This window comes from Protopterus annectens, chromosome 8.part1 (genome assembly GCF_019279795.1).
Source record: "Protopterus annectens isolate FY-2018-M chromosome 8.part1, PAN1.0, whole genome shotgun sequence".
In the NCBI taxonomy this organism is placed as follows: Eukaryota; Metazoa; Chordata; order Ceratodontiformes; family Protopteridae; genus Protopterus; species Protopterus annectens.
Genome location: NC_056742.1, coordinates 282291571 through 282319515, shown reverse-complemented (window position 1 = coordinate 282319515; position 27945 = coordinate 282291571). Strand labels below are relative to the sequence as shown.

At 41.3% G+C, this 27945-nt stretch overlaps 1 protein-coding gene across 1 annotated transcript in view; it reads left to right on the top strand.

Annotated features, from left to right (window-relative positions):
- PEPD (peptidase D) overlaps positions 1-27945 on the top strand; it is a 699082-nt gene that overhangs the window by 118705 nt on the left and 552432 nt on the right. The window contains exon 4 of the mRNA XM_044081883.1: positions 1128-1191. Within this exon, the coding sequence (XP_043937818.1) occupies positions 1128-1191 (64 nt within the window). The remainder of the gene's footprint in view (positions 1-1127; positions 1192-27945) is intronic.

The following is a 27945-nucleotide window of genomic DNA, read 5'->3' as shown; positions in this document are numbered from 1 at the left end:
AGCTGCAATTTGGTACTGTCATCTTCTGGATAAAATGATATTCTTTGCTACAAGTCTTTGGGTGCTTCTGACAGACTGCACTTTCTCATATAGATGTCTCCTATCGTGTACTGGCCTAAGTTCAGTGCTGCCACTGCATCCCCATGATCAAACTGTCATGTGTAAAAAGTTATTTACCCTCTGGTTAAGCTGTTAGAAAGTGTTTACAAGCCTGGAATCACTAGTTCAGTTTGGAGGCAAGATTCTTCAGAAACCAAGTACTTTGTGCCTACGACTGTAATCTGATTCAGCTTTTGCCCTGCACCTCTGACTGCAGGCCCCTGTGCTCACTGGCTTCCCAGGCGAAAGCACTGAAAGCAAAATGTCACACATCCTTTTCTTGCTTGTACTGCACTCATTATCCAGGAGCTGTTGATTCTTAGTTAATGGCATTCCTGAACTACCGTTTCTGCCTGACCATCAGTTTTTTTGCTTGCTGCCCCATCATATGTATTAGCACAGCAGAACCATAATATCTAATGAACACCAAGGACATCCGCATGCTGTGCCCCGCAGGATTTAGGAGTATATTTGTGGATATTACATTAGCTGTTGTAATCAGAGGCTGCTTGCACTTGACTATGCAGTCAGACTTTGGTGTAGGGACTGATGGAACTTGACCTTTTCTTTAGGTTTCATTTTTTGTTTGACTGTGTATTGGGTCTCATTTCTTCAACAGAACTCAAGCTTAGATACCAAATAAAATATGAACAAGTAAGTTCAATCGTACATTAAACTACATAGGTCAGTTAAAACCCAGACAGTCACTGTCATTCAGATAAAAGATTACTTAGTGTTTCTTAAAGTAACATTTCTAAAGATCGGGTTTCAGAGATATTTCTAAAGATCGGGTTTATTGTGCAAAGGTGGTCTTCTGCCCTGAACCACAGGTGCCAAAAGCAGTGTACATTGATTCTGAGATTTTAGCTGCACGTAGACTAATAATCTTGTGTATGTGATGTAATATCTCTCTGCAATTGTTTACAAATACAGTAATATTTTGTTTGGACTTGCTAGTAAAATCTGTCGGGCTGTTCTGTACATCACTGACAATCTTGTATGTTTTCATTTTTACTTTTGCTTTTCAGTATTCACCCTTGTGAACACTTCAGAAAAAAATATCATGTTGACGAAGTGCAGTACACATGTGATGTAAGTCCTTACACTGATAACAGAATTTTCTGTGTTTCTTCTACCTGATATCTGTACATGCATTTCTTTTACTCTATTTTTGGCTGGAGTCTAAAGGCCTGTTTGTTTGTTTTTATAAAACAAGTTTCAATTAATCTTGCAAAATGAAACCGGTAAGATCATGGGAGTGGGGAATTCCTTTTTGTTTTCTGTTGCTATAATGCAGTAGGCCTGATATTTTGTGTTGATATAATGCAATAGGCCAAACCAGACTTTGCTTAGAAAATGTTGTAGTTACAGACATGTACCATTTGGATTCTAAATGAAATAAAGCATGAAACATTTATCATCCTCTAATGATGGCAGAGTAAGTGAACATTAATGGCAATTTTATAACAGCTTAGAGAATTTGCATTGTTAAATATATTTATTTTGGTTACTGTAGTTAGATAACCAGAAGAAATGTGCCATAAAGTAATCATTTGTATTGGTTGGAAGAATTCAGGGCAAGAAGTTGGAGTGGATGACTTTATAATTTTTATTTTACTTCTGATAACAGATAATGTACTAAAAAGCAAAAGGTTAAATATGCATTTTGACATTCATTAAGGTTTAAATGCTCATTAGTGGTTCCTTTGATTTGTAGCTGTGGCCATGAAATGCATGTGAAGTGATAGGTCACAAGCTCCCCAGTACACATTTAAATACTTGTTAATGTAAAAGAATTGCAGACATTGGCCTTCTGTAACTGTCTAAAGTAAATTAGCATTTCCTTGTTGGTCTTATTCAGGCTTGCTGTGCCACCAAACCTAGGCACAAACTTAGGTTTCACAGTTATAAATTAAGTGTCTTGACCTTGTATGTTGCAGAGATCTTGTAAAGTGGCTTCATTTTATGTCAGTAACCCTTAACATGCATACCTCTCAGCCTTACCTGTTTTTTCAGGTTTCCCCAATTTTTGTCTTCATTTATGACCTGTCACTTATAACATTTTTTTATTTTCTGAAACATCATTGAGTATTAGTTAGTCGGTAATGTCATTCATTATAGTTTCATACCTCTTATTGTTCACAAGTGAATGTTGATACAAAACATGTTTTGGGAACATTTTAAGTTCACGCCCATGCTGCCTTAAGGAGTCGAGAACTTTTTTGGGTCTGGCTTCTTTAAGTGACTCATCAGCTAATAGGCAGTTTTAGAAAGAGCAAGAAATTCTTAACAAAATGACAATAAAATTGTTAGTTGAGTATGTCCTGCAGTAGGTAAATTAATCTGTGTTTGCCACTTAATCATATTTTCAAATTTATATTCTTAGTTTCATAACAGAGACACCTACATGTAACTGAGGTATATGGTGTGGGGAGACAGGACAATTCACTGAAAATGCTGGTTCATATCACATTATACTGAAAATGTTACTTGCTTGTAATTATGCAAATAAGCAGCATTTCCATATGCACTTAATACTTCAAAAAAACAAGTTACTTGCAGACTGTTGCATGACATTAAATAAAACCTTAAATTTTGTTGAAGAAAACTCTGATATTTTCATTGTAAGTTACACATCTTGAGGGCTAGCCAGTTTTAATTGTTTTGCTAATTATGCAATTAAGCATATGTTTTCATATGTATACCTTTGTTATGTTGAAAGTAAGTTGTACAATGCAACAAAGTGCGAAAGTACAACTTCACGTTTTTGGGGAATGTCTGTTAATTACTTTAATTCTAACTTCCTAGCCATGCTAGACCACCATGCACCAACCCACTCTATTAGAATGAGAACTAAATCTGCCCCATGGCTTTCAAAAGAGACCAGGCAAAAAATCCATCTCAGAAATAAATACTGGAATAAATCTCGTTTAACTAAAAACCCCGTAGACCGACAAAACTTTAGACAGCTGAGAAATGAAACTAAAAAATGCTATACTGTCTGACAAAAGAAACTACTACCTACAATTCCAGTAGACTCACCATAATAAACCACAACAGTTCTGGGCAAGTATTAATCAATTATTACACCCAGGTCAATCCATCACACCAAACCCACAAGGCACAGACCAGGAGAATCCCAAGCAGACTGCTAATGCCTTTAATACCTTTTTCACTGAGGCCATTCAAACTCTTGTCAGTCAGTTATCTACTCAGAACTTAACTATATCCAACTCTAACCCATCCCCTCCATTTCTCTTCCAACCAGTCCCAACAACATATATTCTTACCCTTATCCAAAAACTGAAACCGTGCACTCCTTCAGCAGACCAACTACCCGCTGAATATCTACAAAAGGCAGCCAAATCCATCGCCTATCCCATTTCCATTCTCATCAATAGAACCATCATTGAAGGACACATCCTTAAAAATCTGGAAAGTATCCCATATTATCCCCCTTCACAAGGGTGGGAACTCTACTGAACTCTCCAATTACCGTCCCATAGCCCTACTTTCTCCCTTAGCAAAGATCCCGGAAAAGTGCATCCACAGACAATTGCTAGACCGCTTAATCCAAAATAATTTACTTTCAAACTCTCAACATGGTTTCAGACCTTCCCACAGCACTATTACTGCCCTCCTTTCCTTTACTGACTGTATTAACAAAAAACGTAACCTCAATATGCTTTCCTCTGCACTGTTTATAGATCTGTCTGAGGCATTTGATATGGTAAATCACCAGATACTTATAAGTATCCTCAAATCCCTGTCACTAGATGCACTACCTAATAAAATGGTTCCAGTCCTACTTAGATAACAGACAACAGGCTGTACTTTGCCATAACGTTCTATCTACCCATCTGCCCGTTAACATTGGTGTTCCTCAGGGGTCCATATTAGGACCTCTCTAGTTTTCTATATTTATCAACGACCTTCACCTAGCAATCCCCCAAGCTACATGCATATAATATGCAGATGATTCCACACTTGTATGCTCAGCCACATCTATATCTGAACTTCACTCCCTTACCCAAAATGTGTTTAACACAGTTGAACAATGATTTACATAGTGCTGCCTCCTTCTGAACCCCCCAAAAAACTAAACTCCTCCTTTTTACTCCTACTTGTAAGTCCCCCTAATAGACTTCACAGTAACATCCAATAATGGTACTCTCATATCTTCCGATCCAGCTACCAAACTACTAGATATCACCATAGATAACAACCTTAACTTCGACACCCATATTAACAATACTCTAAAATCTGTTAATAGAAAACTAGGCTCTCTACAGGATCAAACCCTTCCTCTCTCCTGCAGCTAGAATAACTATTGCTCACACCCATCTAATTAATTTCTACTCTCCTCTATGCCTCACCCATATATACTAATCTCTCTAAAAACAACCTTAATAAAATGGAAAACTCCTACAATAACATAGCCAGATTTGCTACAGGTAACCCTTTAAGAACCCACCACTGTTTTAATCTAAAGCAGCTAAGATGGCTTGAGTTACAAAATCAGCTTAAATTCCACCAACTGACCATTGCCCATAAAACCCTTTACCAACCTACCAATACCCCTATAATATACCCTCATTACCCCCTACAACAATCTCTAAAGACCTTACGATCATCACATAAACTTCTTGTAAATATTTGTGAATCAAACAACAGGGCTGGGGACTCTCTTTTTTTCCAATATTGTTGGAAAATCCTGGAACCTTCTTCTTAACAAACTATATCACTCTTTAAAACCAAATTGAAACTTTTCCTCAGAACAGACTGGTTGTGCCTCTATGTACTAAACCTGACTGATCAACTAGCTCTTCTTACTTGGTTCAACCTACCCTCCTCTTCTCAGTAATCAAGTTCCTTTTCTTAATAACAACTTACCTTGTCCTTCTAACGAGCTATATCACTCTTTAAAACCAAATTGAAACTTTTCCTCAGAACACACTGGTTGTGCCTCTGTAGTAAACCTGACTGATCAACTAGCTCTTCTTACTTGGTTCAACCTACCCTCCTCTTCTCAGTAATAAAGTTCCTTTTCTTAATAACAACTTACCTTGTCCTTCTATACTATTACTTACATCTTCAGAATCTCATTAAGGAGACTACTTTTAGTAATGTATAATTTCAGCTCCTACTTTTTCTTTGACTACTTGTATACTAATATATTGTATAATTCAGCTGCCATCTTTTTCTTTATGATGTATTGCAATTACATTTTGTATTGTACTAATTATATCTGTATATTTTGCACTGTTATGAACGAATGATCTATTTGATTATTCTCTGTACTGCACCTGCAAAGTTCATTGTATACATTAATTTTTGCATATGTGATTTTGTTTGTTTCCTCGGAGCTTATCTTCCCGGGCCTCTACTGAAAATGGACATGTATCCGGTTAGACTAGCTCGGTCAACAAATGTTAAATAATAAATAAATAATGTTGAGTGCAAATGTTGCAAATTCCAATGAGTGAAATATATATATATATATATATATATATATATATATATATATATATATATATATATATATATACACCCTTTCCCTCACTGTATACATCCGGAAATGTCTCCTAACTTTCACTGGTGTGCTACAGTTCGAAAATGGTCGAATCTGGTTTTCCAGGAAGCCAGTTTAGACATTTCAGTTTGGAAACATGTTGAATTTCGTGATTTAAAGTTGCATAATAATGCAATCGCACAAATCACTTTCAACATAATGAAGGTAAACCATTTTCATATTTCTATAAATATCCCAATAAACATGCACTTACAGAGGAATTTGCTGCTGCTATGTGAAAGCTTATGTCTGATTAAAAAATGTTTTAGCGATATATGTCTAGAGGTTGTACAGTTTTCAATATATAAAAAATTGTCTGCAAAAGTTTATAAAAAATATAATTTAGGATTTTGTGCATTTATTTACGGAAAAGACTGTAGATGCGCAGATTATCACTGTCAAGAATAATTCCTACTGATAAACATTGCTATTTGTACAGTATTAATAACGTTATTGTTCACAAAATATTTACATCCGTTTATTTTATGCTTTTTAAGTATATTTTTCAAAAAATCTCAATGCAAGATGTGTGTAGGCTGCTAGAGGTGTGACATTCCACACCACGTAGGTGTTAATGAATTAAGGGGTATGATGTTTAGCTGCTGATTCATTGGCCCTGGTTTGTTGTGTTGCCGTCTACATTTCATAGTGAGTTATCTTGGCATAAGAGCAGTCAGGATGGCAAAATCCCCACACAAAGTGGTTCCTGGACTCTCAAAAATAATTCAGCAGTTTTACTATTGGTAGAAGACCCAACGCCCAAATGGTGCGAGACGCATTGTGTAACACCTTTGCCATGGTCCGTGTGTAGCATAAGAAACGAGAGATGCTGAGTATATGTGCAGTTGAATTAAATGCGTGCAAACAGTTTTGTTCTTTTCATTGCACGATTTACCTTTTCAAACTATAACGTAAATCAGAAGTTGCAGATTCAGTAAAAGCTGTCTGTATTTTAAACCCCGCTGACCCATAGTTTAATTCAAAGTGGTGGCAGAGCTGTGTAATCCTGCAGTATTTCAAGCCTTAGTCATTTATTATTCCATTTTTTCCATAAAGAGTTTTGCTGATAAGTTTCCACATAGTCTAGTCCCTTAAATTGTTGTAGAGGGTCAACAGTGAGAGAATTTCCTTTGTTCCAGTTTGTGAGTCATTGCTTTTAAATTCTGCTCATCTTTTACCTGCTTAAAGTTTCATTCTTTTTCTTAACAGATTAAGGTAAAGTTTCTGAAAGAGCTGTAATATTGACTTTGATTGGATACCTTTCTAGCTAACCTGATTTGGTTTTCCTCAACCCTCCTACCTTATTGCTGGTGTTGTTTGTGTAATAAGGATGTGTCTGTAGCCTACACCCCGTATAATAATATTTCCAAAGTCCCTCCCTCCTCTCTTTCATTGCTATAGACTGTTGTATAAGCAATGTATGTACTCTTCCAACACGATGTTCTCTTGAGTAAACCTCCTTTACAACATATTGTCTACTGGTCAGTTAGTCCCAGCCTGCATTCAAGTAGTTTAAGTTTCTTTGATTGCTAAATCTCACTCAAGTGATTTTGAGTGATCACTACTGTTTTCTGCTTTTATGTGTACCTTTCACTGTTAAAAATTGCTCTTCATCTCACTGTTTTGAAATAGCATTCAGGAAGGGATTTCCAGCTAGTTGTTTAAGTGGTTTGTTGTGCATTGCACTTGTGGGTCACTTCTGCTGTTTTTTTTTACATTAGGAGGACTGGGTTTATTCATCTTGTGGCAGAATGTTTGCCTGATCTATCTGAGGTGGAAAGTACACAAAAGGACCCGCTGTATAGACATTTTATTGATGAGAGGTCTCATTAGTTAGTTTTCTGGAGGGAGGGGGGTTTCAGTGCTGCTAGAAATTTTGCCTTGTTTGCATGGGTTAGCAGTGCCCTGTACAGTAGCAAACACCAAGAAAGAATGGTTCATAAAAGTTAACCCCTGTAAAGAAGTAATATAGTGCATGTACCTTGTGCGCCAACAGGCTTAGAGTAGCTAGTCTGGATTCAGTGGCGATACCTTCAGATTTAGTTGAATTCAGTATTGTGTAAACATTAAAGTTGGTAGAATGTTGTACTGTTCATAGGTAGGTACTAGGCTATTGGCCCTAGGGCCTATATAAGCCTAGCCAAACAGTACCCTAGCTTTTGCCACCCAAGAAATTTTCCTGTGCCCCTGTCAAGCAGAGCCACAGAAGTGATCCCTGGGGTGAATTTCCTATCTCCCATCCAATCATCAAGATTTTTCTTGAAGAGTGCTAATGAGGAGCTTTGTTTGATATAGATAGGTAGTTTGTTCCAGAGTATGGGAAGTCTCTGAGATAGGAATCTATTCCTCCAGCATGTTCTGTTTATTGTGGTGACAAGGTTTAGGTCCCTAGAATGTGTAGCTCTGAGAGATTAGGATTTCTTTACATGGAGCATGTCCAACAACTCTGGGTTTGACATAGCTTTGTATGTTAGGCAGAGATCGCCTCTGAGTAGGTGATATGTGACAAGAGTAAAACTGGAGTTTTTTGAGACGGTCTGCGTAGGGCATCAGTTTGAGGCCGGTAATCCTCTTTGTGAGGTATTTCTGTGGCCTTTCCAGTTGTTGTAGATGTCTTGTGCGGTACATACCAAAAGGGACGTTTTACTCTGTAATGGGTTTAATGAGTGATGAGTAGAGGGGAACAATGACCTCTTTTTGCCTGGATGAGAAACCTTTTGTGATGAGATGTGCCACATAGAAGGATTTCCTGACTACTGTGGCAATGTGATTATCAAAGGAGTGTCTACTGTCCACCTGTGTCCCAAGGTCTCTTATTACACTTTCAGTGTTAAGTAGACTACCGCCTATGTGGTAGTTCATGGGTACAGAGTTTTTACCAAAAAGGATGACCATGCACTTTTTGGCATTGAGCTTCAGGCCATGGCTTTGACACCAGGCATCTGTCTCAGTGAGACCCTTTTGTAGGATGTCCACATTGTTAGGAGATTTGATTATGGCTCCTAGTTTGCAGTCATCTGCGAACTTTGTTAGCCAAAGACCTTCTGTGTTAGCCTGTACTTCAGAGAAGTAGATACCAAACAGGCGAGGACCTAGGACTGAACCCTGTGGTACTCCACTTGTCACTGGTTTGAAGTTGGATTTGGAGTCTGCTACTTTCACAGTGTGGGTTCGGTCAGTGAGCCATTTGGCAACCCATCTTGTGACATAGGGATTTATACCTAGTTTAGTGAGTTTGTCTATAATTCCAGAGTGGGGGATGGTGTCTAAAGCCTTGGCGAGATCTAGATAGGCTGTGTGTACCACCTTACCCTCATCTGCAGCTTTGGTGACCGCTTCAAAGAAGTCTGTTAGGTTTAGAAGACATGATATGCCTTTTACAATCCCGAACTGGGTAGGGTCCAGAGTTTGGAGATTTCCAATGTCATTGTTTATAAGTTCCATGATGATACGCTCCATAGCCTTGCAGACCAGGGTCGTCAGGCTAATGGGGCGGTAGTTCCTGGGGTCCGTGGTGGCTCCCCCTTTGTGGAGTGGGATAACTGTTGCTGTGCACCATTCAATGGGCACAAAGCCTGAGGTGAGGCTATGATTGAACATGGTACTTACATGGGGTGCCAGTTTGTTCTGTAGTTCATGTAGAACGCAGCCTGGGATGTTGTCAGGTCCCATGGATGCTATGTTCTTGGCTTTCGAGAGTGTGTTTTTTTCACTTGTGCAGCCATGATTACAGGTACTTTGCATTCTTCCGGTATAGAGATGGGCCCTTTATGGGTTGAGAGAGGGGTAAAGTTAGCACTGACCCTATCTGCCAGGAAGTTGGCAATATCAGTTGGTTCTGTGTATTTAGTGCCATCGTGCTGTAACTCGGAGCAGATCTGAGTGTTGCCATTGAGATTCTTGACATAGCTATAGAATGCTTTGTGGTTGTCTTTAGAATCAGTGGCGATTTTTTCATAACTAGCTTTGGAGAATTTTATGAGGGATCTCCGCTTCTTACTGAGGCTGACCACGGAGTTCCTCCAATCATGGGATTTTACTAATAATATAATAATCTGCTCTGTTAAAGCACCCTTAATAGCCTTCTAACCTCAATATACCAAAATCTTATAGCTCACAAATCAATGGACTGGGCAGGATGGATATACAGTTTCCTAAATTCTCTGTAGCCAGCTTGGTGAATATGGGCATCTTGAGACAATGTAGTAATTGTCTCATCCTTACTGACAAAACCCTTGCTTCTTAAAGAAGCAGACACAGTATGCAAGAGGTGTGCTTTGACACTGGAGTCTAAACTTTTGCATAGAAGTGCACATCAGGTTGTCGAAACCATGCACATAATACCTACCTCACATAGTATACAGCACACACGTAGATTAACATATGCTGAAGCATTTAAAAGCTATCTTCCTAAACAACAAATTTTATCTAGATCACCCATTGTCAAAGCGATGCCTCAGCAAGCCCAAAGGCACTCATAAAAACAGTACCCAATACCACACATACTGTCACTCTCAGTGGAGCCCCTAAGGCAAGCAAACAGACTTCCCCGGACTCTCGTCATATACTGATGCTCATCTAACCAGGCTGAACAAGGAGAAGATAAGTTAGTTGCTTATCAGGGGCCAGAATCCAACAACTCACACATGCACTCAAGTCATTACGCCACAGGAGCCAATATGATTCCATCATAGTCCATATAGGTGTAAATGACTTGAGATGTAATCTGGACTATGTGAAAAGAGATATTATGGAGCTTTTAGACTGTGTCTCTCAGGCTGGTATGAGACTAGCATTGAGCAGCATATTATCATCATCGAGGATGATACAATGATACAATGCATCACTGAGGATGATGTCACAGTGTATTGAGCAGCACATTAACATCACCAATGATGATACCACAGTGTGAGCAAAAATTACTGCTTTCAACAGCTGGCTGTCTCTCTGGTATCATTGTAAGGGGATCCAATATTTGTCACCTTGGGAGGACATGGTTAACAAACCACGTTGCTTTGCCAAATATAGTCTGCACCTCTCTCCTCTGGGCTTTCGAATAATGGCTAAACCTTTATCCACCTCTATTGTGTCTTTTTAGGCAATGCCAAATTGACAAACCTACTGACGGAGCAAAATCAATTCAACTGAATCTTAAGGTGTTGCTGCTTAATGCCAGGTACCTAAACAAAAAAACTACACTCCCACCAAGCCCTCCTCACACTCAAGAATATAGACATCTGGGCAGTTACCAAGACATGGTTTAAAGTGGCAGACAGAAACCTGACCGTGCAAGGTTTCAGTGCCTTCCACATTTGTAGCCCAGTAGCTGTACAGAAAAAGGCGAAAGGGTGAGTGTCTCAATACACATCCAATAATCAGCATACCTCTAGGGTGATGAAACAGGATGACAAGCTGGAGTTCATGCACATTTCACAAACGCCATTAACTAATACAGAAATAATGGTCAACTTGTCTCCTCAGTATTCCTCAACATGTCAAAAGCTTTTGACACTGTTTCATATCAAAAACTATTAAATGAACTTCTGTCGCTCATCCTAAGCAACTCTACCCTCACCTGGCTCCACAGCTACTTAACAGATGAGAACAAGGTGTAAAATTCATTATTACCTGTTTCATCAGGAGGACCTCAAGGTTTTATTCTTGGTCCATTTGTATTTAACATCTTTACCAACAAACTGTACACTGCTACTAATCAACCCACAATCATACAATATGCAGATGACTCTACACTCATCTGCCGAGCCCCCTCACTCTCCAAACTACAAGAAGTAACCCAGCTATCTTTTGCAGCAGTAGAGTCTTGACTCTCTGATGCCCAGTTAATCCTAAATCCTAAAAAAAAACTAAACACATGATTTTCTCTAATAACAAAACCAAAGACCTACAATCTCCTTTTCAGATATATTCTTCTGATAACATCAAGATAGAGCATGTAACACACACTAAACTACTCAGCGTCACAATAGCGTCACAATAGATAGTAACTTGACATTTGACAAGCACCTATCTCTAACCATAAAAAAGTTCGCATTAAACTAGGTTTTTTTTATAGAGTTAAACCGTACCTCACTGATATCACAAGACAATCATTTGCCAGAACTCATCTATGCAATACCCTTCTCTGTGCCTCTGCCATTTTCACCAACCTGAAAAAAAATGATCTAGCAAGGTTAGAGGGCTGCTATAATAAAACTGCCAAATTTGCCATTAATTCCCCATATAGATCCCATCACTGCATTGCACTCTGCCAACTAAACTAGCATGAATTACCCAACCTCCTAAAATTTACTCAGCAAAAAATGTCTCATGGTACAATATATCAACCAGAAAAATGTCCAGCACTCTAACCTGTTTCAACCACAAATTAACAAAACACAACTGAGATCATCCAACAAATGTCTGTTACAAGTCACAAAAGTGAACTACTACTGTGGGATTCTCTCTACTCCAATCAAATAGCAAGAACCTGGAACTTGAACCCCCAAATATTGTAACCAACCCTAACCCTGCACAATTCAAACACTCCTCAAATTCCACCCATCTAATTCTTGGCTATGCTCCTGTTTAACTCCTGGCTAAGCAATCTCCCACTCTACAAGGCCTTAACCCCTCTATATAGACAGTAAACAATACACTTGAATGAAACCTTGTAAATACTGCTTTTGTAAATAACAAATCTTCATCTTCTATTCTTAACTGCCTGAGCATTTGCTGTGAATGTTTTGTTGAATAACACTTTTTTTTATTTGTAATAACTGTATACACTGTACTATTTTTATCAACTTAATAACTTAATTTTCTGTATCTGTTTTTTGCTATGTACTTTTTGTATCCTTTGTAACTTTTGGGTCTTTTCCCCCGGGCCTTCTCTGAAAATGGGCATCTGCCCAGATGGACTATACTGGTAAACGAACATCAAATAAATAATTGCAGATCACCATAGACCAAATCCTGTACCATATCCTAGTCAGCTATAAGTCACCCTTCATGTCCCAAGAAGCTCTCAATGTACCTGGACCTACTGTAGATACTTAACCATGCAACCTAACATCCTACTTATAATAATAAAACAAATTCCTTGGAGTCACCAGTGGCACCTCGTTCTTCAACAAAGTAAATCAAAAAGACGAGATGCCACCACAGAGAATGTTTATTGATAAAACACAATAAATAATAATGTTAAAATCTGGATGAGCACTTTCAGCCTTTTAAGGTCTTCTTCAGATCCTAAATAGCAGGTAATCTGTTCTTTTTCAAAATGTAATGAGCCAATGAAATATCTTTGCAGCCACTGCCACTGCCGTATGGGCTTCAAAGGGCTTATACCATTCAGTCCCAGGAGTTGGTCGGCTTGCAAGTCAGCTTATCCACCTTGTCACATAGTTTACCAGTCAGCAGTTCAAGAGATTTGCAGAAGAATGGGACTTTTTTCATATTACGAGTAGTCCTGAATGCCCTCAGTCAAACGGCTTGGCTGAACGTGCAGTTCAAAATGCAAAACCGCTGTTAGAGAAATCCAGACATGATACCCATGTTTTTCTAAACTTGTTAAATCTCAGAAACATTCCTCGTGATAAACATCTTGGTTCACTTGCCCAGAGGCTTATGTCAAGACAAACCAGAACCACATTTCCAATCAGCAGTAATGTATTCGTTCCCTGTGCTAAAAACAATGAAGCAGTAAAAGCCCAACTGTTGAAAAAGTGTTTGTCCCAGAAGTGTTACTATGATAAAACCAGCAAACTGTTCAGTTCTTTACAAAAAGGGGGAGGTAGTGAGGATCCAGACGTCAGAAGTTTTTGATCACAACAGATTTGTGAAAAGTTTCTCTCTCAAGAGCAGAAATCGTACATTGTGGAATCGCAAGGAGTGGAATTCGGATAAAATCGGAAGAATTTGTTACCAGTGTCCAAACCAGTGTTACAGCATCTTGCCTGTGACCTGAGACTCTAGTTCTCAGAGTGACTTGTCCAATGTTCCTGTTCCAGAGAACATTCCATTAGCAATCCCCATTCCTGAGAAAATCCCCTAGACTCCTCAAGCAAAACATTCCCCAGTGAGTGCCCTTGTTGCTAAACCCAATCCTAACTATTTTGTTATGAGAGCAGGTTGCATCTCGAAACCTAGTTCCAGATACACAGCAGCCTGGACATGACTGTTTTTCTTTTAGTGTCTGTATAATTGCATGCCTATTGAAATGTCATTGCGTATGAGAGAGCTCAGTACAGAGGGAGGATGTAGATAAGAGTGTGTGATTATACCTTTAAGAAGCTTTCCAGTGAGTTAGTAGTGCATATAAGTACTGAGCATGTGCAAGCAAGAGTGCCATTTTGAGTGAGCAGCCAGAGTGTGAGCATACAAGTATGTAGTCAGTCAGTCAGTTCATTTGTTTAATGTTCCTGCCATCCATCCTGATGTGTTTCTATACAGTAAACTACTTAAATGAACACCCAAGCCCCAACGTCATATTAATGAACGTAAGCAGAGTGACAGCTTTCTCCCATAAAATCCATATCTGGTATGGTGTCCAGATCTATGTTTGCTGTATTTGTTGTTACTTATCTAGCAATGGACTGACTTTGTGCTCATTGTAGGCTGACTGTGAGAGGTGTGCTCCTGGGAACTTGAAGTCTCAGTCATGACAATCCCTTATTAGAGCATCCAGAGATTTGTTGTACCTGGCCAGCCCATGCAAAGTGTGCATTGGAGTCCTCCAACAAAGGATCAGTGACCGAACTCCAATTCTGTGATTCTACGCATGTCCTCCCCCAGGTCAGAGAAGACTCCACAACAAGAGTATAGGAGACCACCGTGGAGTGGATCCTCCAATGCCAGCTGGGGGATGTAGGGACTGCCTACAGTTTAGACATGTACGTTTTCTCTGGACATGTGATATTATTTGTACTTTGGTGTGGAAGAATACCCTTAAGGAATATGGAGGATGGTTAATTGCATATGCAAGTCTATATGTGGACCTCTCATGACTTCATGCCACCCTGGCATGAACTACCTTGACCACTGGAGAGTCCTGGTGCCCAGTACCTACCGCCTGTTTGTAGTTTGCTCATTAGCTCTTGCTTCTGATGAGTGAAGGCCATCTTTGCTATATCTAGATGTAGAGAACTGTCTTCCCATGAGAAGGAGATTCTGAGTGTAATGATGCACCTCTTTTGAGACGGACAAGGATAGTCAGACTTCTCCTGAGGATTCTCCTGAGGAAATGCATCTGTACCAGATGGTGTGATTCTGTCATCTTTAGTAATGAGCTTAGGCAGGCAGTACATAATGTCCATTTGCATGAACTTTCTAGGATTTTGTTGAAGATCCTTCAAAAGAACATAGGAGTTGACCACTGTAGAGGTTGTATTTGATGCCACTGGATTCCCTGCCTTCATCTAACTCTTTCCAGTACCCAAAAAGTAGAAGCTTCACTGTATGAAAAGGAATGCTTCTAAGAATCCAGGCAGCATTGTCTCCACACTCCATACACAGATTCTAGAATGCGGATTCTACAGATACCACTGCATCATTTCTGACTGTCCTGTAGAACTTCCCATAAAAGGTGGTTCTCCATGTTTGCCCCATCACCAAAATCTGTGGGGTTTTGGATTTGGTTTTGAGTGGCCATGTCTTGGAGCTGTTAAGTCATCTCATAGATAGTACTGTTGAAGTACTCATGCTCTACTCCTAAAGGAGCTGCAGAGCCTGTTTCGTCTTCTGAAAGAAGCACAGAGATGTAATCATTTCTTTCTGGTATTTTGTTATGGCTCCTTACAAATTAGACATCTAGCTCCCTCAATGTCATATTAACCAGTTTGTTCCCCATTTTAAGTCCCAGCACCTGACATCTCCCCATGGGAGTATTGCTTTCCCTTTTGAGATTTTCCTCAGTGGAGCACAATATTTATTTCAAGGCCAGCAGTGATAATGAGAGCTGTTTGATGAAATGCTATCATCCTTAGTTGGTTCAGGATTTTTCCGATATTCCTAGAGCATTTCCCTTTTGACTGTGTACTAAGTGAGTTGCAGTACCTCTGAATGTAAGCTTATGCTTCCTCACAGCTACCAGATGGAGTACAGCAGTTATTTTGGCTTGTACTTCCAAGTTTCTTTGCATTTGGGGCATGTTTCTCAGAATTCATCAAAATGGTGGCCCTGTGGTGGGGCTTCCACCAGCTCCTTTCCCTGTCGAGGGGCAAATTGGTGGCAACCACTTAATCCATCTCTCTGTAACATACTGCTCCATCATCTAAGCCACTAACTGAACTTTAGTTAACTGGGTCACAGGTGGGAATATATCTCTCTCTGCCACTGGGCTGTAGTCAGTTATATTCTTTCCCCTTCCCTTTTTCTAAAGAGTATGGAAAGTACAGTGACATCTTACTTTTCAGTAACCCAGAACAGCCAGTATGTCAAATTATGAATGGAAACTCTGTTTAAGGTCTCCAAATCTTTTGAGTTTCTAATGCCATGACAGGGATGGACCCCATTACTAAGTCAGGGTATAATTAAAGTTCATGAAAGTAGTATTGTTTCAGTCTTAGATGTTATCCAAAAGTGCTGTTTGCAACACCTGCAGTATGCTCTGAACTGACTCCTGCAGTTCATATGTAGTTACATATATTGGGTGGCATATCTAAATACTAGACCCATTACTCCTACTAATATTGCAACTGTCTGGATATATTTCTCCGACTTTGCTCTCATTTTTGTTTACAAATCCTGATGTTTTATGACTCTGTTTCTCCCTGTACATAAGGTATTGTAATCACTAGGTGTAGCAATTGTAATGATCACTGCTACTTTTGTATTTTTTCATGCACTACTATATCTGGTTTTCTTGCATCTTTTTTGAACTGTTGGTAATGGGTAATCCCATGTAATGTATGTTTCATCATTCTTTATAATGCTTTGTAGTTCATGTTTCCAGTGTGTCTCCGCTATTTATATATTGCAGTGTTTGCACAATCCCCTATGTAACAGTCTTGCCACATTGTTATGCCTTTCAATGTACAGGTCCTCTGACATGAGTGCATCACACCCAGCAACAAGATATGGAACTGTTTCCAGTTCTTTTTTACCGAACCTGCATTTGTCTGTTTCTACCACATGTTCAATGGATTTTGTAAAGCACCATGTGCATATACCACTCTCCTGGGCTCCCATTATTCATTTTTCACCCTTTGGTTTCAAGGCACATCTCCTTAACCATTCCTGCATCAAATCCTGATTGACATGAGCTTGTTACAGGAGATCTCTGTACTTGCCACAATATTTATACCTTTTCCATTTTTCTTTCCTCCTCCTTTTAGTCTTTCTTTTATTTTTTGGCACAGTCCGTTATTGTCTGAATCTGAAGTAGTTAAGTTTATTTATCTGCAACCTGTGGGTATTCGGATCCAGATCTGATCCGAGCTGGCGACATTTTATCAAGCATCTGCTCAAAGCTCCTCCCCTTACCCATAATCCCTCACCTCTCCTACCTTCCCCCAGATCTCGTTTGCTGCTTCATGTGTACGCATCGTGGTCTCTATAGCTCCAAGTTGGGTATAGTAAGTGGAACTTTTGTTAAGTTAGTGCGTGAGAGTAATTGTTTGTGATAGCCCTTCTCCCCTTCGTCTTGTCGGTTTGTTTAAAAAAATAGAAAGTTTGTGTTTCTTTTTTGAATAGAGTAGGCCTAGCCAACTCCTGAGTGTGTGTGTCTAGTTTAGCGTTTGGCTCAGTGGAGTGTGTTATGGCTGACCAGCCTAAACCAATGTTCAAGAAATGCACAGAGTGTGGCCACAAGCTTTCTCCGGCTGATGGCCACACTCTGTGTGTTATTTGCCTTGGCGTTCCCCATCTTAGTTTGCCATGTACTGTGTGTGCAGGGTACAGTCCCAGAGCCCTTAGAGAGGAAGGTGAAACTGGTAGCCAAATACCTGCTACCAGTTTCTGCCTTAGAGACGACGGCCTCAGCATCAGCTCCTGTAAGCCGATCAACCCCCCCCCCCCCCAGGCTGGGACGCAACCTCCCTCTAAGCCTGCAGAGGTAGGGACAAACGCTACAGTTGTTAGGACCACTTCTCCTCAGCTCCATTCCCGGAGGTTCTCCCCGGAGCTGTCGGAGCCCTTGGATCTGAGGCCGCCTTCGTGATAGTCTCACAGGGCCAGATCCGATTCGGTCGCCTCCTCGCGGTCGACTCCGAGTCTATCGGAGCTTGATGTGGACAGGATGATGCAGAGATTCATTCGGACCCAAATCCAAGTGGGAGTCTTGCCACGTCCCTCTCCGGATGGAGAAGGGACCTTTATGCCCTTCTATCCTAGCTCTCCTTCCCCAATCAGACCATCGGTTGAGTTTCTCGGATCAGACTTGTTCGGATCCGAGCAACTCTCTGGGCCGAGAACAGGGAGCCGGATCCGAGGGAACGGAGATGTCTTCTGCTCCGACTTTGTCGGATCCGAGCCATTCCTTCGGAACCATGGCTACCTTGGCCCCGATCCTCACAATGGAGCTGGGAAGAGCTTCTTCCTTGTTGGTTGCCAAGGAGGTGCGCTCTCCTTCGGTCTTCACTGTGGTGGAGAGGGTTCTCTCCCAGGGGTTGAGACCCCAGCCCATTGCCTTGGACTCTGCCCAGGCTGCCTTGGATTTGGTCAGGACTCCCATCAGCTTGTCCCAAGGACAGCCCATGCCAGAGGACCCCCAGGTGGAACCCATTGTGGAACCCCCCCATGACTCACGAGCCCTCTTCAGAGAGTCCCGCTGAGGATGTCCCATGTAAGCATTTGTGTAAGAGGAGGCACATGGACTCCCCCGAGTCCCTCACAGAAGATACTGCCTTAGATGAAGGTGGGGTTTCCCCCAGGTCATCTCCCGAGGATGTCTCCTTTGGAGACATCATGGAAATCCTCCGCCAGAGGGGGAGGTTGGTCAGCCCCAAAACCCTCAACGGACAAGTCCGTATTCTTGGAGTCCTGTGGCACGGGCCCATCTACATCCTGGGTGTCCCGTCCTGCAGATCCATTAGTGAATCTGATCACCACGCGGGCATGGAAGGAGCCTGACACCATAGAGCCAATACCCAAACACCCGGACAGGATCCTTTCTCCTCCCACAGACAGACAGACTTGGTACAAGTGATCCCTTGTGGATGCTATGGTGGTGGTGGCTGCCACCAAGAGAGAACTGGCTCAGGAAAGTTCTTCGGTCCACCCTCTGGACAAAGAGTCTAGGGTGGTGGATCACTTTGGGAAGCAAGTTCTTTCTTCAGTGGCATTTTCCATACGAACGCTGAATTATTTGGCACACGTCATTCAACTACAGCGAGACCTGGTTAAGGAATTTGCTGTGTTCCCCGGTCCCTGCCCCCCCCCCCCAGAGTCCTTGTCGCCAGAGGACAAGCAGCTGTTCTCGGCAAAAATGTCGACTCTGAAATCCGTTTCTAACATGTCCATGCGTCTTCTTTCCCATGCCACCAAAGGAGTGGCTAGGGCAGCTGGGACTGGCGTAGTTATGAGGTAGTATGCCTGGCTCAGACTGTCAATTCGCGGATCCCTTCAAGGCATCTTTCACGAATGCTCCCTTTGACGGTTCCTCCCTTTTTGGGAAGACCGTTCGTGACACCTTAGTCCAGAGCGAGAAGGACGGGAAAACTCTGCCTGCTGTCGGAGTCCGCTTCTCTAGCCCTCAAAGATCCTTTTCTAGGAATCTGAGGGGGCAGAAGAAGATGTGGTTCCGAAAATCTCAGTTTTCCCACGACACTCAGGGCAACTCCCCTAGAGGCAGAGGGGGACAAGACAGACACCGCCCCAGAGGCAGAGGGGGTCCGAGGAACTTTTGGGTCGAGTGAGACATTCTCGGACCGACCCACGCAGCAACACTGAGGGGTTGCCCGACTGTCCTATTCTGGAGACAGTTGGGGGAAGATTGTCATTGCACCTAATGGCTTGGGAGTCCATCACGACGAACCATTGGGTGCGCCAAATAATATCTAGAGGATACTCCATCCCGTTCCTCACCCCACCTATACAATCAAAGTGCCTCCCGGATGTCCCACCCGCAATGCACAAAATTTCAAAGCTGCTTTATAATAGAGCCATCAAATCAGTCCCCCCCAGATCAGGCGTTTACTCCAGGTTCCTTTTGGTGCCAAAAAAGACGGGGGACCTCAGACCCATATTGGACCTGTCTACTCTGAACCTGTCGATAGTCAAACAGAAATTCTGGATGGTCACCTTACAGTCCATCCTACCTTATCTCCGAGGATGCGACTGGATGTGCTCGATAGACCTCCAGGAAGCGTACTACCACATCAAGATTTGCAGAAGCTCCAGGAGATTTCTTCGCTTCCGGCTGGGAGCCAATCATTTCCAGTTCGGAGCCCTACCCTTTGGTCTCACCACAGCCCCCAGGGTGTTTACCAAGGTTATGGCAGTAGTAGCGGCTCACCTGTGGCTTCAGGGAATTTGGGTGTTTCCTTACCTAGACGATTGGCTCCTAGCTGCTCCCACCAAGCGTCTACTTTGCATGACCAGAGACACCTTCATAAATCTTGCAGTCAATCTAGGGATCACCATCAACATCTCCAAGTCCCGCCTAAATCCGACACAGACCGTGGAATTCATAAGGGCATGGTTGGACACACTACTATTACAAGTTTTTCTCACTCAGGACAGGATCCATAACCTACGGGCCCATGTGGCAGTAATCCTCTGCCCCATAGGACAACAATGGTGAGCGACATTCTCTGCGTCCTCTGCCCCATAGGACAACAATGGTGAGCGACATTCTCTGCGCCCTAGGTTCCATGGCAGCAGCAATTTCAATTCTACCATATGCGCGCCTTCACATGAGGGTGCTTCAGCGGACCTTGGCAGTTCAGTGGTCTTGGTTAGACCTCCCCATGGACTATCCCATATGGATCAGCAAACCCTGCAAGACTTCTCTTCTTTGGCTCCAATCACTGGAAATCTTGGCAGGTTGCCCATTCTTAACATCCCCAGCCCAAACCACAGTGACCACGGACGCCTCCCAGCTCGGGTGGGGGGGGCACCTTTTGGGAGGGACAGTCCAAGGCACGTGGTCCCAAACCGAGACCAGATTGCATATCAATGGTCTGAAGATGAAGGCAGTGCTTTTAGCGTTGCAAGCCTTTCACACTGTTCTCCCCTCGGGGACGATTGCAGTTCAGTCAGACAACATGTCCATTGTCTGGTACATCAACAAACAGGAGGGACAAGATCTTACCTTCTCTGCCGCAAGGCCATGACAGTGTGGGAGTGGGAGATTTCCACAAATCGGTTTCTGATTGCAACACACATCCCAGGACGCTCCAACATTTTAGCGGCCAGATTGAGTCAGGCTATTCTAATGCCATACGAGTGGTCTCTGAAACAGTCAGTAGCGGAGGAGATCTTCCTAGGGTGGGGTCACCCTTGCTGCGATCTCTTTGCATCTCCTTCCAACGTGAAGTGCAGCGAGTTCTTCGCTCTAATCCCCTCCCCACGGGACTCCCCCAGAGATGCTGTAGTGCATGCTTGGCCTCCCGGGTTACTGTATGCCTATTTCCCGCTACCATTAATTCCGAAGTTTCTTCAGAAAGCATACCAACTGGGGTGAAAAGTGATTCTCATTGCCCCGTTCTGACCTTGTCAGGTGTGGTTCCCCTTCCCCTGGTCTCATGCTGTAACTCCTCCACGGATTCTCGATCCCTGCCCGGATCTCATATCAGTCTGCCCGATCTGGACAGCCTCAAGCTGAGGCTTGTTTGCTCCAGTTCCCCTGATCGCTAGGACTCCCGGTTTATCATCTTCGGTCAAGAGTATCCTGGTGGCATCCCTCAAAGCTTCCACTAGGAAGGTTTATTGCAGTAAATGGAAACACTTCTCTATTTGGGCTTCTCAGAGAAACCTAGATCCATTTACTGCCCTGGTTCCTGCAGTCCTGGAGTTTTTGTCATATTTTTCAACAAGGGGCTAGTTCCTCCACAGTGAAAGTACAACTGGCAGCCATATCTAATTTTCATATTGGCGAAAATTTGAATGCTCTGGCCTCCTTGAGGTTGTGCAAGGCCTTTCTAAAAGGTACTTTTCTCTTGCATCCCCCGGTTATGAATTTTGTTCCCCCCCCCCTTTTTGAACCAGCAGCATCAGTAGACTTCAAATTCCTGTCCTGGAAGACAGCTTTTTTTAGTGGCCATTACTTTGGCTAAAAGGTTTTTGAGATCCAAGCTTTGTCTGCTGTGCCCCCTACTTGATTTTTCATAAAGACCGGGTTTTGCTTCGCATGAACCCTTCTTTATTACCGAAAGTGGCTTCTGAATCTAACATTAACTAGATGATTAATCTGCCTGTGTTCTTTCCAAATTTCCAGAACAGGGGTGAATATAAGCTGCACTTGCTAGATGTTCATAGACAGCTTTGTTTCTGTCTACACAGGACTAAGCAATTTTGTAAATCTGACCAATTATTAGTGTTCTTTTCTAGACCCTTTTTGGGCAAGGCCATTTCCAAGGTCTCCTTAGCCAGATGGATTACACAATGTATACTGCAAGTCTGTAGGGATAAAGGCCTATCCCCACCTGGTCCTATTAAAGCCCATTCCACCAGATCTATGGCAACTTCTGCTGCTTTTTGGTCTAGGGTTTCTCTGGATGATATCTGTGCAGCAGCGACTTGGGCAAGGTCACATACATTCATCTCTCATTATAAGTTGGATTTGATCTCTGGAGAGAGAGCATCCTTTGGCTCTGTGGTGCTCAGGAATATCCTTCCATGAGGGCCTCCCAGAAGTTTTGGTAGCTGGGGACTCTGTCCCACAGGTTGCAGATAAATGAAGTTAACTACTTCAGATAAAGAAGTTATGTACTCACCATAACGTTCCATCCGAGTAGTTATACTTCATTTTCTGTAACCGTCCCTCCCTCCTTCCCCCGAACCTGTTCTAGGTTAACGTTACTGAGTTGCTAATTGTTTGGTTAGTGGCAAACTCTATCTGAGAGAAGGTAGGAGAGGTGAGGGTTTTTAGGTAAGGGGAGGAGCTTGGAGCAAATGCTTGATAAAATGTTGCTGGCTCTGATCCGATATGGATCCGAATACCCACAGGTTGCAGAATATGAAGTATAACTACTCAGATGGAACGTTTTGGTGAATACGTAACTTTTTTTTGCATACTGGTTTTTGTTTCCATTCCTGCTTGACACCAGAATTCTTCTGCCAAACTAAGAAGAGAGGTAATCTTAGACCTCCTCTCCTCATGTTTTAAAACTTTCACCGTTTGGATCTGGTGAGGTCAACAGATATGTATGCAGTCCCATGACTGCAGATCTGTACATGTAATCAATTTCGAGGAGGCCTATACTTCAGAGTGAGGAATATACTTATTTTATTTATTTTACATTTGTTGACCGGGCTAGTCTAGCTGGATATATGTCCATTTTCAGTAGAGGCCCGGGGAGAAAAGCTCCAAGGGTAGATTACAGATATAAAAAAAACATATAGGAAACGGAACATAGACATTGTTAAATACAATTTTACAAAAAAAAGCAGTAAGTAGGGAACATTAATGTAAAAATTGCAAACAAAAAAAAAAAAAAAAACAGAAAGCATACATATAAAGTTACTGTAAGGATAGATAGGATAGAAGAGGAAGGAGTGAGTTAACCTGGGTTGGTGCAGGAGCATAGCCAGTGTTTGTTGAGATGATTTTTTATTTGTTTTTTAAAAAGTGAGAGAGAGCACAAAGATGTGATGTCAGGGGGTAATTTATTCCACATTTTTCCAACAGAGTTGGAAAAGAGGCAATCTCCAGCAGAATTTTTAGGTTTGGTAATATTTATCAGTAGCTTATTGGAAGAACGTAGATGCTTCAGGTTATTGTAAGGTGAAATGAGGTTAGTGAGTATGGGTGTTTTAGTTGGTTGGTATAGGATTGTATGAGCTATTTGGAATTGTTGAAATAGGAGTTGGTTAGGGAGTTCAAGCCAACCTAGTTGTCTTAGGTTCAGGCAGTGGTGAGTTTTAAATGGGGTTCCTGTTGCAAATCGAGCAATATTATGGTAAGATTGTGCTAGTTTATTGATATTGTTTTTGGAAAGGTTAGTGAATAAGGCAGATGCATATAGTAGAGAAGAGGTTAGATGGGATCTGGCTAAGATTGTCTTTGCGTCTGGTGAAAGGAAGGCTTTGATTCTGTAAAGGGAACCTATTTTCTTATTAACTAATTTGATAGTATTGTTGATATGCGTATCAAAGCTAAGGTTGATGTCAATGGTTATTCCTAGTAGTTTGGTAGTCGTTTCTGGGAAAATAATGGTGTTGTCAATGGAAGTAAGAGTAAAGTTAAGAGGGGTAGATCTATGGGAAGGTGAGAACAATAGCAGTTTGGTTTTTTTAGGGTTGAGCAGTAGGCAGCGATCAGTGAACCATTGCTCGACAGTAGTAAAAGCCTTTTGTGTGATAGACTGTAGTTCAGTTTGTGTATTGGCAGAGCAGATAATAGTAGAATAGTCAGCATATTGTATGCAGATAGTGTTTGGGATAGCTAGATGGAGGTCATTTATAAAGATAGAAAATAAAAGGGGGCCTAGGATAGAGCCTTGAGGAACTCCCAATGAGATGGGGAGGAGACTAGATAAAGTATTTTTCCAGAGAACTGCTTGCTGACTGTTTTCTAGGTAAGATGTAAACCAAGTTAAGGAAGGAGGATCAAGTGAGAGTGATTTAAGAATATGCAGAAGAAGTTTATGGTTAACCATGTCGAAGGCTTTAGATAAGTCTATGAAGACTGAAGATGATAGGATGTAGTTGTTACGGTTACAATTAATGGAGTTGGTAAAGGAGAGTAAGGCTGTAGTAGTACTATGTGATGGTCTGAATCCATGTTGGCAGTTAGCAAGTAGGTTATTGTGTAGGAGGTGGTTAAGGAGTTGTTTGTGAATACATTTTTCCATAATTTTAGCTATAGGTGATAGAGTGCTATAGGACGGAAATTAGAGAGGTCGTTGGACTTACCCCCTTTGTGTAGTGGGATGATATAAGATATCTTCCAAATAGATGGGAAAATTCCTTCCTGTATAGATCTATTTATTAGTATAGAGATGGGATAGGCAATAGTTTTAGCACATATCTGCAAGTATTCTGCAGGAAGTTTGTCAGCAGAAGGAGTGGTGGGTTTTAGCTTTTGAAGCAGTGATAAGATAAAGGAGGTAGATACAGGTTGCAAATGAAAGGAAGGAGGTAGATTTAAAGTAGGGAGGGGTAGTTTAGAGGTATCAGGAGATAGATGGCTAGCAAGAGTTTGGATAGTATTAGTAAAAAATGAATTAAAGTCATTGGCTGTTTGTGTGGGGTTTTCTGGGTTGGAGCCCTCAGGGGTTGGTGTGATAGACTGGCTAGGGGATAAAAGATTATTGATGCTGGACCAGAATCTTTTAGGTTCCTTGTTGGAGTTTTGTTGGAAATGTTGGTAGTAATTCTTTTTGTCCATTAGGATGGCTTTTTTAGTACTGTTTCTAAGTTCTTTGAAGTTTTGGTGATCTGTTGGATTCTTGGTGGCACGCCATTTTGCCCAGTATTTGTTTCTAAGGATAATTTGTTGTCGAGTGGTTTTGGTTAGCCAGGGTGCTACTTTAGCATTAGTTCTAATAGTGCGATTTGGGGCATAGTGGTCTAGGATAGATAGGAATGTGGAATTAAAATGTTGGACTGCTCTGTTTAGAGGGAGATGTTTTAGGGGAGACCAATTAACTTGAGTTAATTCATCAAGAAAGTGTTCATAGTTGAAATGTTTTTTTGAGCAAAGGGTTGTATATATGGTAGGTAAAGTTAGGGTGGTTCTATGCCTAATGATATAGGTCAATGAGTGGTCGCTTAGTTCTTCAGGGAGAGTGCCAGATTGGTAGGTTTGTTGAGGAGTATTAGTAAGAATCCAGTCTAAGATGGTTTCTTTTTTGTTGGTTTTATTTGTTCTAGTAGGGTTATCTATGAGTTGTGTGAATCCATAAAGGTTAATATGGGAGGTAGGGTTTGTTTTGTTACAGGAATACCAATCAATGTTAAAGTCGTCTAGGAGTATTGTTTCTTGAGGGAGGTATGTGTGGAGTGTGTTGAGTATGCATTCTAAAGTGTTAATGTTATTTCCTGGTGGAAGATAAGCACATATGATATTAATGGTTTTAGAACTATTGATTTGAAGTTTAGAGGTAAGGATTTCTGCATTGTTATCAGGGCTAAGAGTCTGTTCTATACTGCTAATTCGGATATGCGCTTTATGAAGAATTGCTATCCCCCCACCCTTTTTAGTAATACGATCGAGTCTAATGATGTTATACCCAGGAGGAGTGATTTCACTGTCTTTGATGGATGGCTTAAGCCATGTTTCAGTTAGGCATAAAATGTCATATTGATGGATTTCTAGTAGGGCATGTACTTGAGAGATTTTATTACAAATACTACGTATATTGAGATGGGCAATATAGAGAGAGAGAGTTAGTTGGTCTGGTAGTAGATCGAGTGGGAGTTTTGTCTTGTTTTTTATAAGTATTTGAATGTGTATGGTTCGGTCCAGGGTTTGGATTTATGTCCCCGTCCAGGAGTAGATGGAGATGTTTAAAATCTTTAGGTTTAAGAAGTTCGTATAAGCTGTCTATTAGTTTTTTAGATTTTGATTTGTTTGATTAGATATGAGAAAATGTGTGGTATTTGGCTGGAGTGTATTTTGCTAGAGTTGTAAGGTTTGGGAGGTAGAAGAGAAGGTTGATAAAGGTGTAGAGGTTTCTTTAGATGAAGTAGTAATATTAGGGTACAGTGGGTATTCATAGAAGGTTAGGAAGTAAGTAGCAATAAGACAGGAGAGAGATGAAAAGCAGACAAGAAGTTTTAGTTGTGTGGAGTTTTGAGTTGTGTGCATTTTAGTACTAGGAGAGGTGAGTAAGGGAGAGACGTTTGTGTGCAATATGAGTAGTTTGAATAAGTAACAGCAACGACCAAAAGAACACCAGTGAGTAACAGCTCAACTTTCAAATATTTAATAAACAGAAATATCTCACTTCTCTAGCGCCTCGGCCAACAGCCTTTACAGAGTAGAAAATATAATGCACATTCAAAGTGATATATATAACAAGACTCATCAATTAATACATTTAAACAATTAATTATTCAATTATAAAACTAGAACTTTTAAAGTTACAATAGTCATATAAATCTGTGCCAATTACATTCCTTATTTAGTCCATAAGGACTTAAAGTGTTGTATTTCATAATTAAAAGAGATTCTTTTTGTCTTAACACATTTTTTTGAAGAATAACATTATTAAAATGTAGTGGTACATGTTCTAAAATAGAAACTTTCATACATTCTAAATTACCATCATGTTTGTTATTAAAATGTTCTGCAATGGGACTATTCATCTTTCTGTTTCTCACATCTCTAACATGTTCCTAGAGAAGTGAGATATTTCTGTTTATTAAATATTTGAAAGTTGAGCTGTTACTCACTGGTGTTCTTTTGGTCGTTGCTGTTATATGAATATTTACAAGTTTGAATAAGTAGTTCGGGGTGGAGGTAGGATGTTACAAATTAGTGGGTGTGGTGATTGGCAGAAGAGGTAAAGTGAGTGTATGATGTGTAGTAATTTGATTGGGGTAGATAAAAGAGGGGTGTGGTTTCTAGAGGTATTAATGTAGGAGCACTGGGGGTGGGTGGGAATTGGGGGCAGGGTAGGGGAGCGGAGTGAGCCCGCAGGGCGAACGGAGCGGGTAGAGACAAGAGAGTGGACAACCAAGTAAGACAATCAGTAGAAAGGGAGTAATCAGAAGGTAAGTTTAAGAGTGGGAGAATGAAAAAGCGAGTAAAACAGGCTTAATCTAAGGTGCTTATAGACAGGAGTATGTTGCAAGGCTACAGTAAGGTACGTGTATGTAGGAGAAATAGAGAGTAGTCAGTAAATCCAGGGGTGAGGATAGAGAGGTGTAGCACAAAAACTAAGACTAGACAGAGTAGAAATCAGGGCTAGAAGTAGGGTTGGGAGGTCTAGTGAGGAGAGGGTTGAGATCAAGATGCAGAGCTGTAGAGGTAGTGCGCCACCTAGTGGCCAGAGTTATATTTTCCACAAATCCCTCACATGCAAGGTAGGTAGGCTACAGGAGGGGAAGTGGGCAACCTACTACGAACAAGAGAGTCAAGGCTGTCTAGAAGGGGTAGATTGAAGATGAAAAAGAAATAAAAGACTAGTTAGAGGTGAGTTGTAGGCTGCTGGCTACCTGTAATGGGG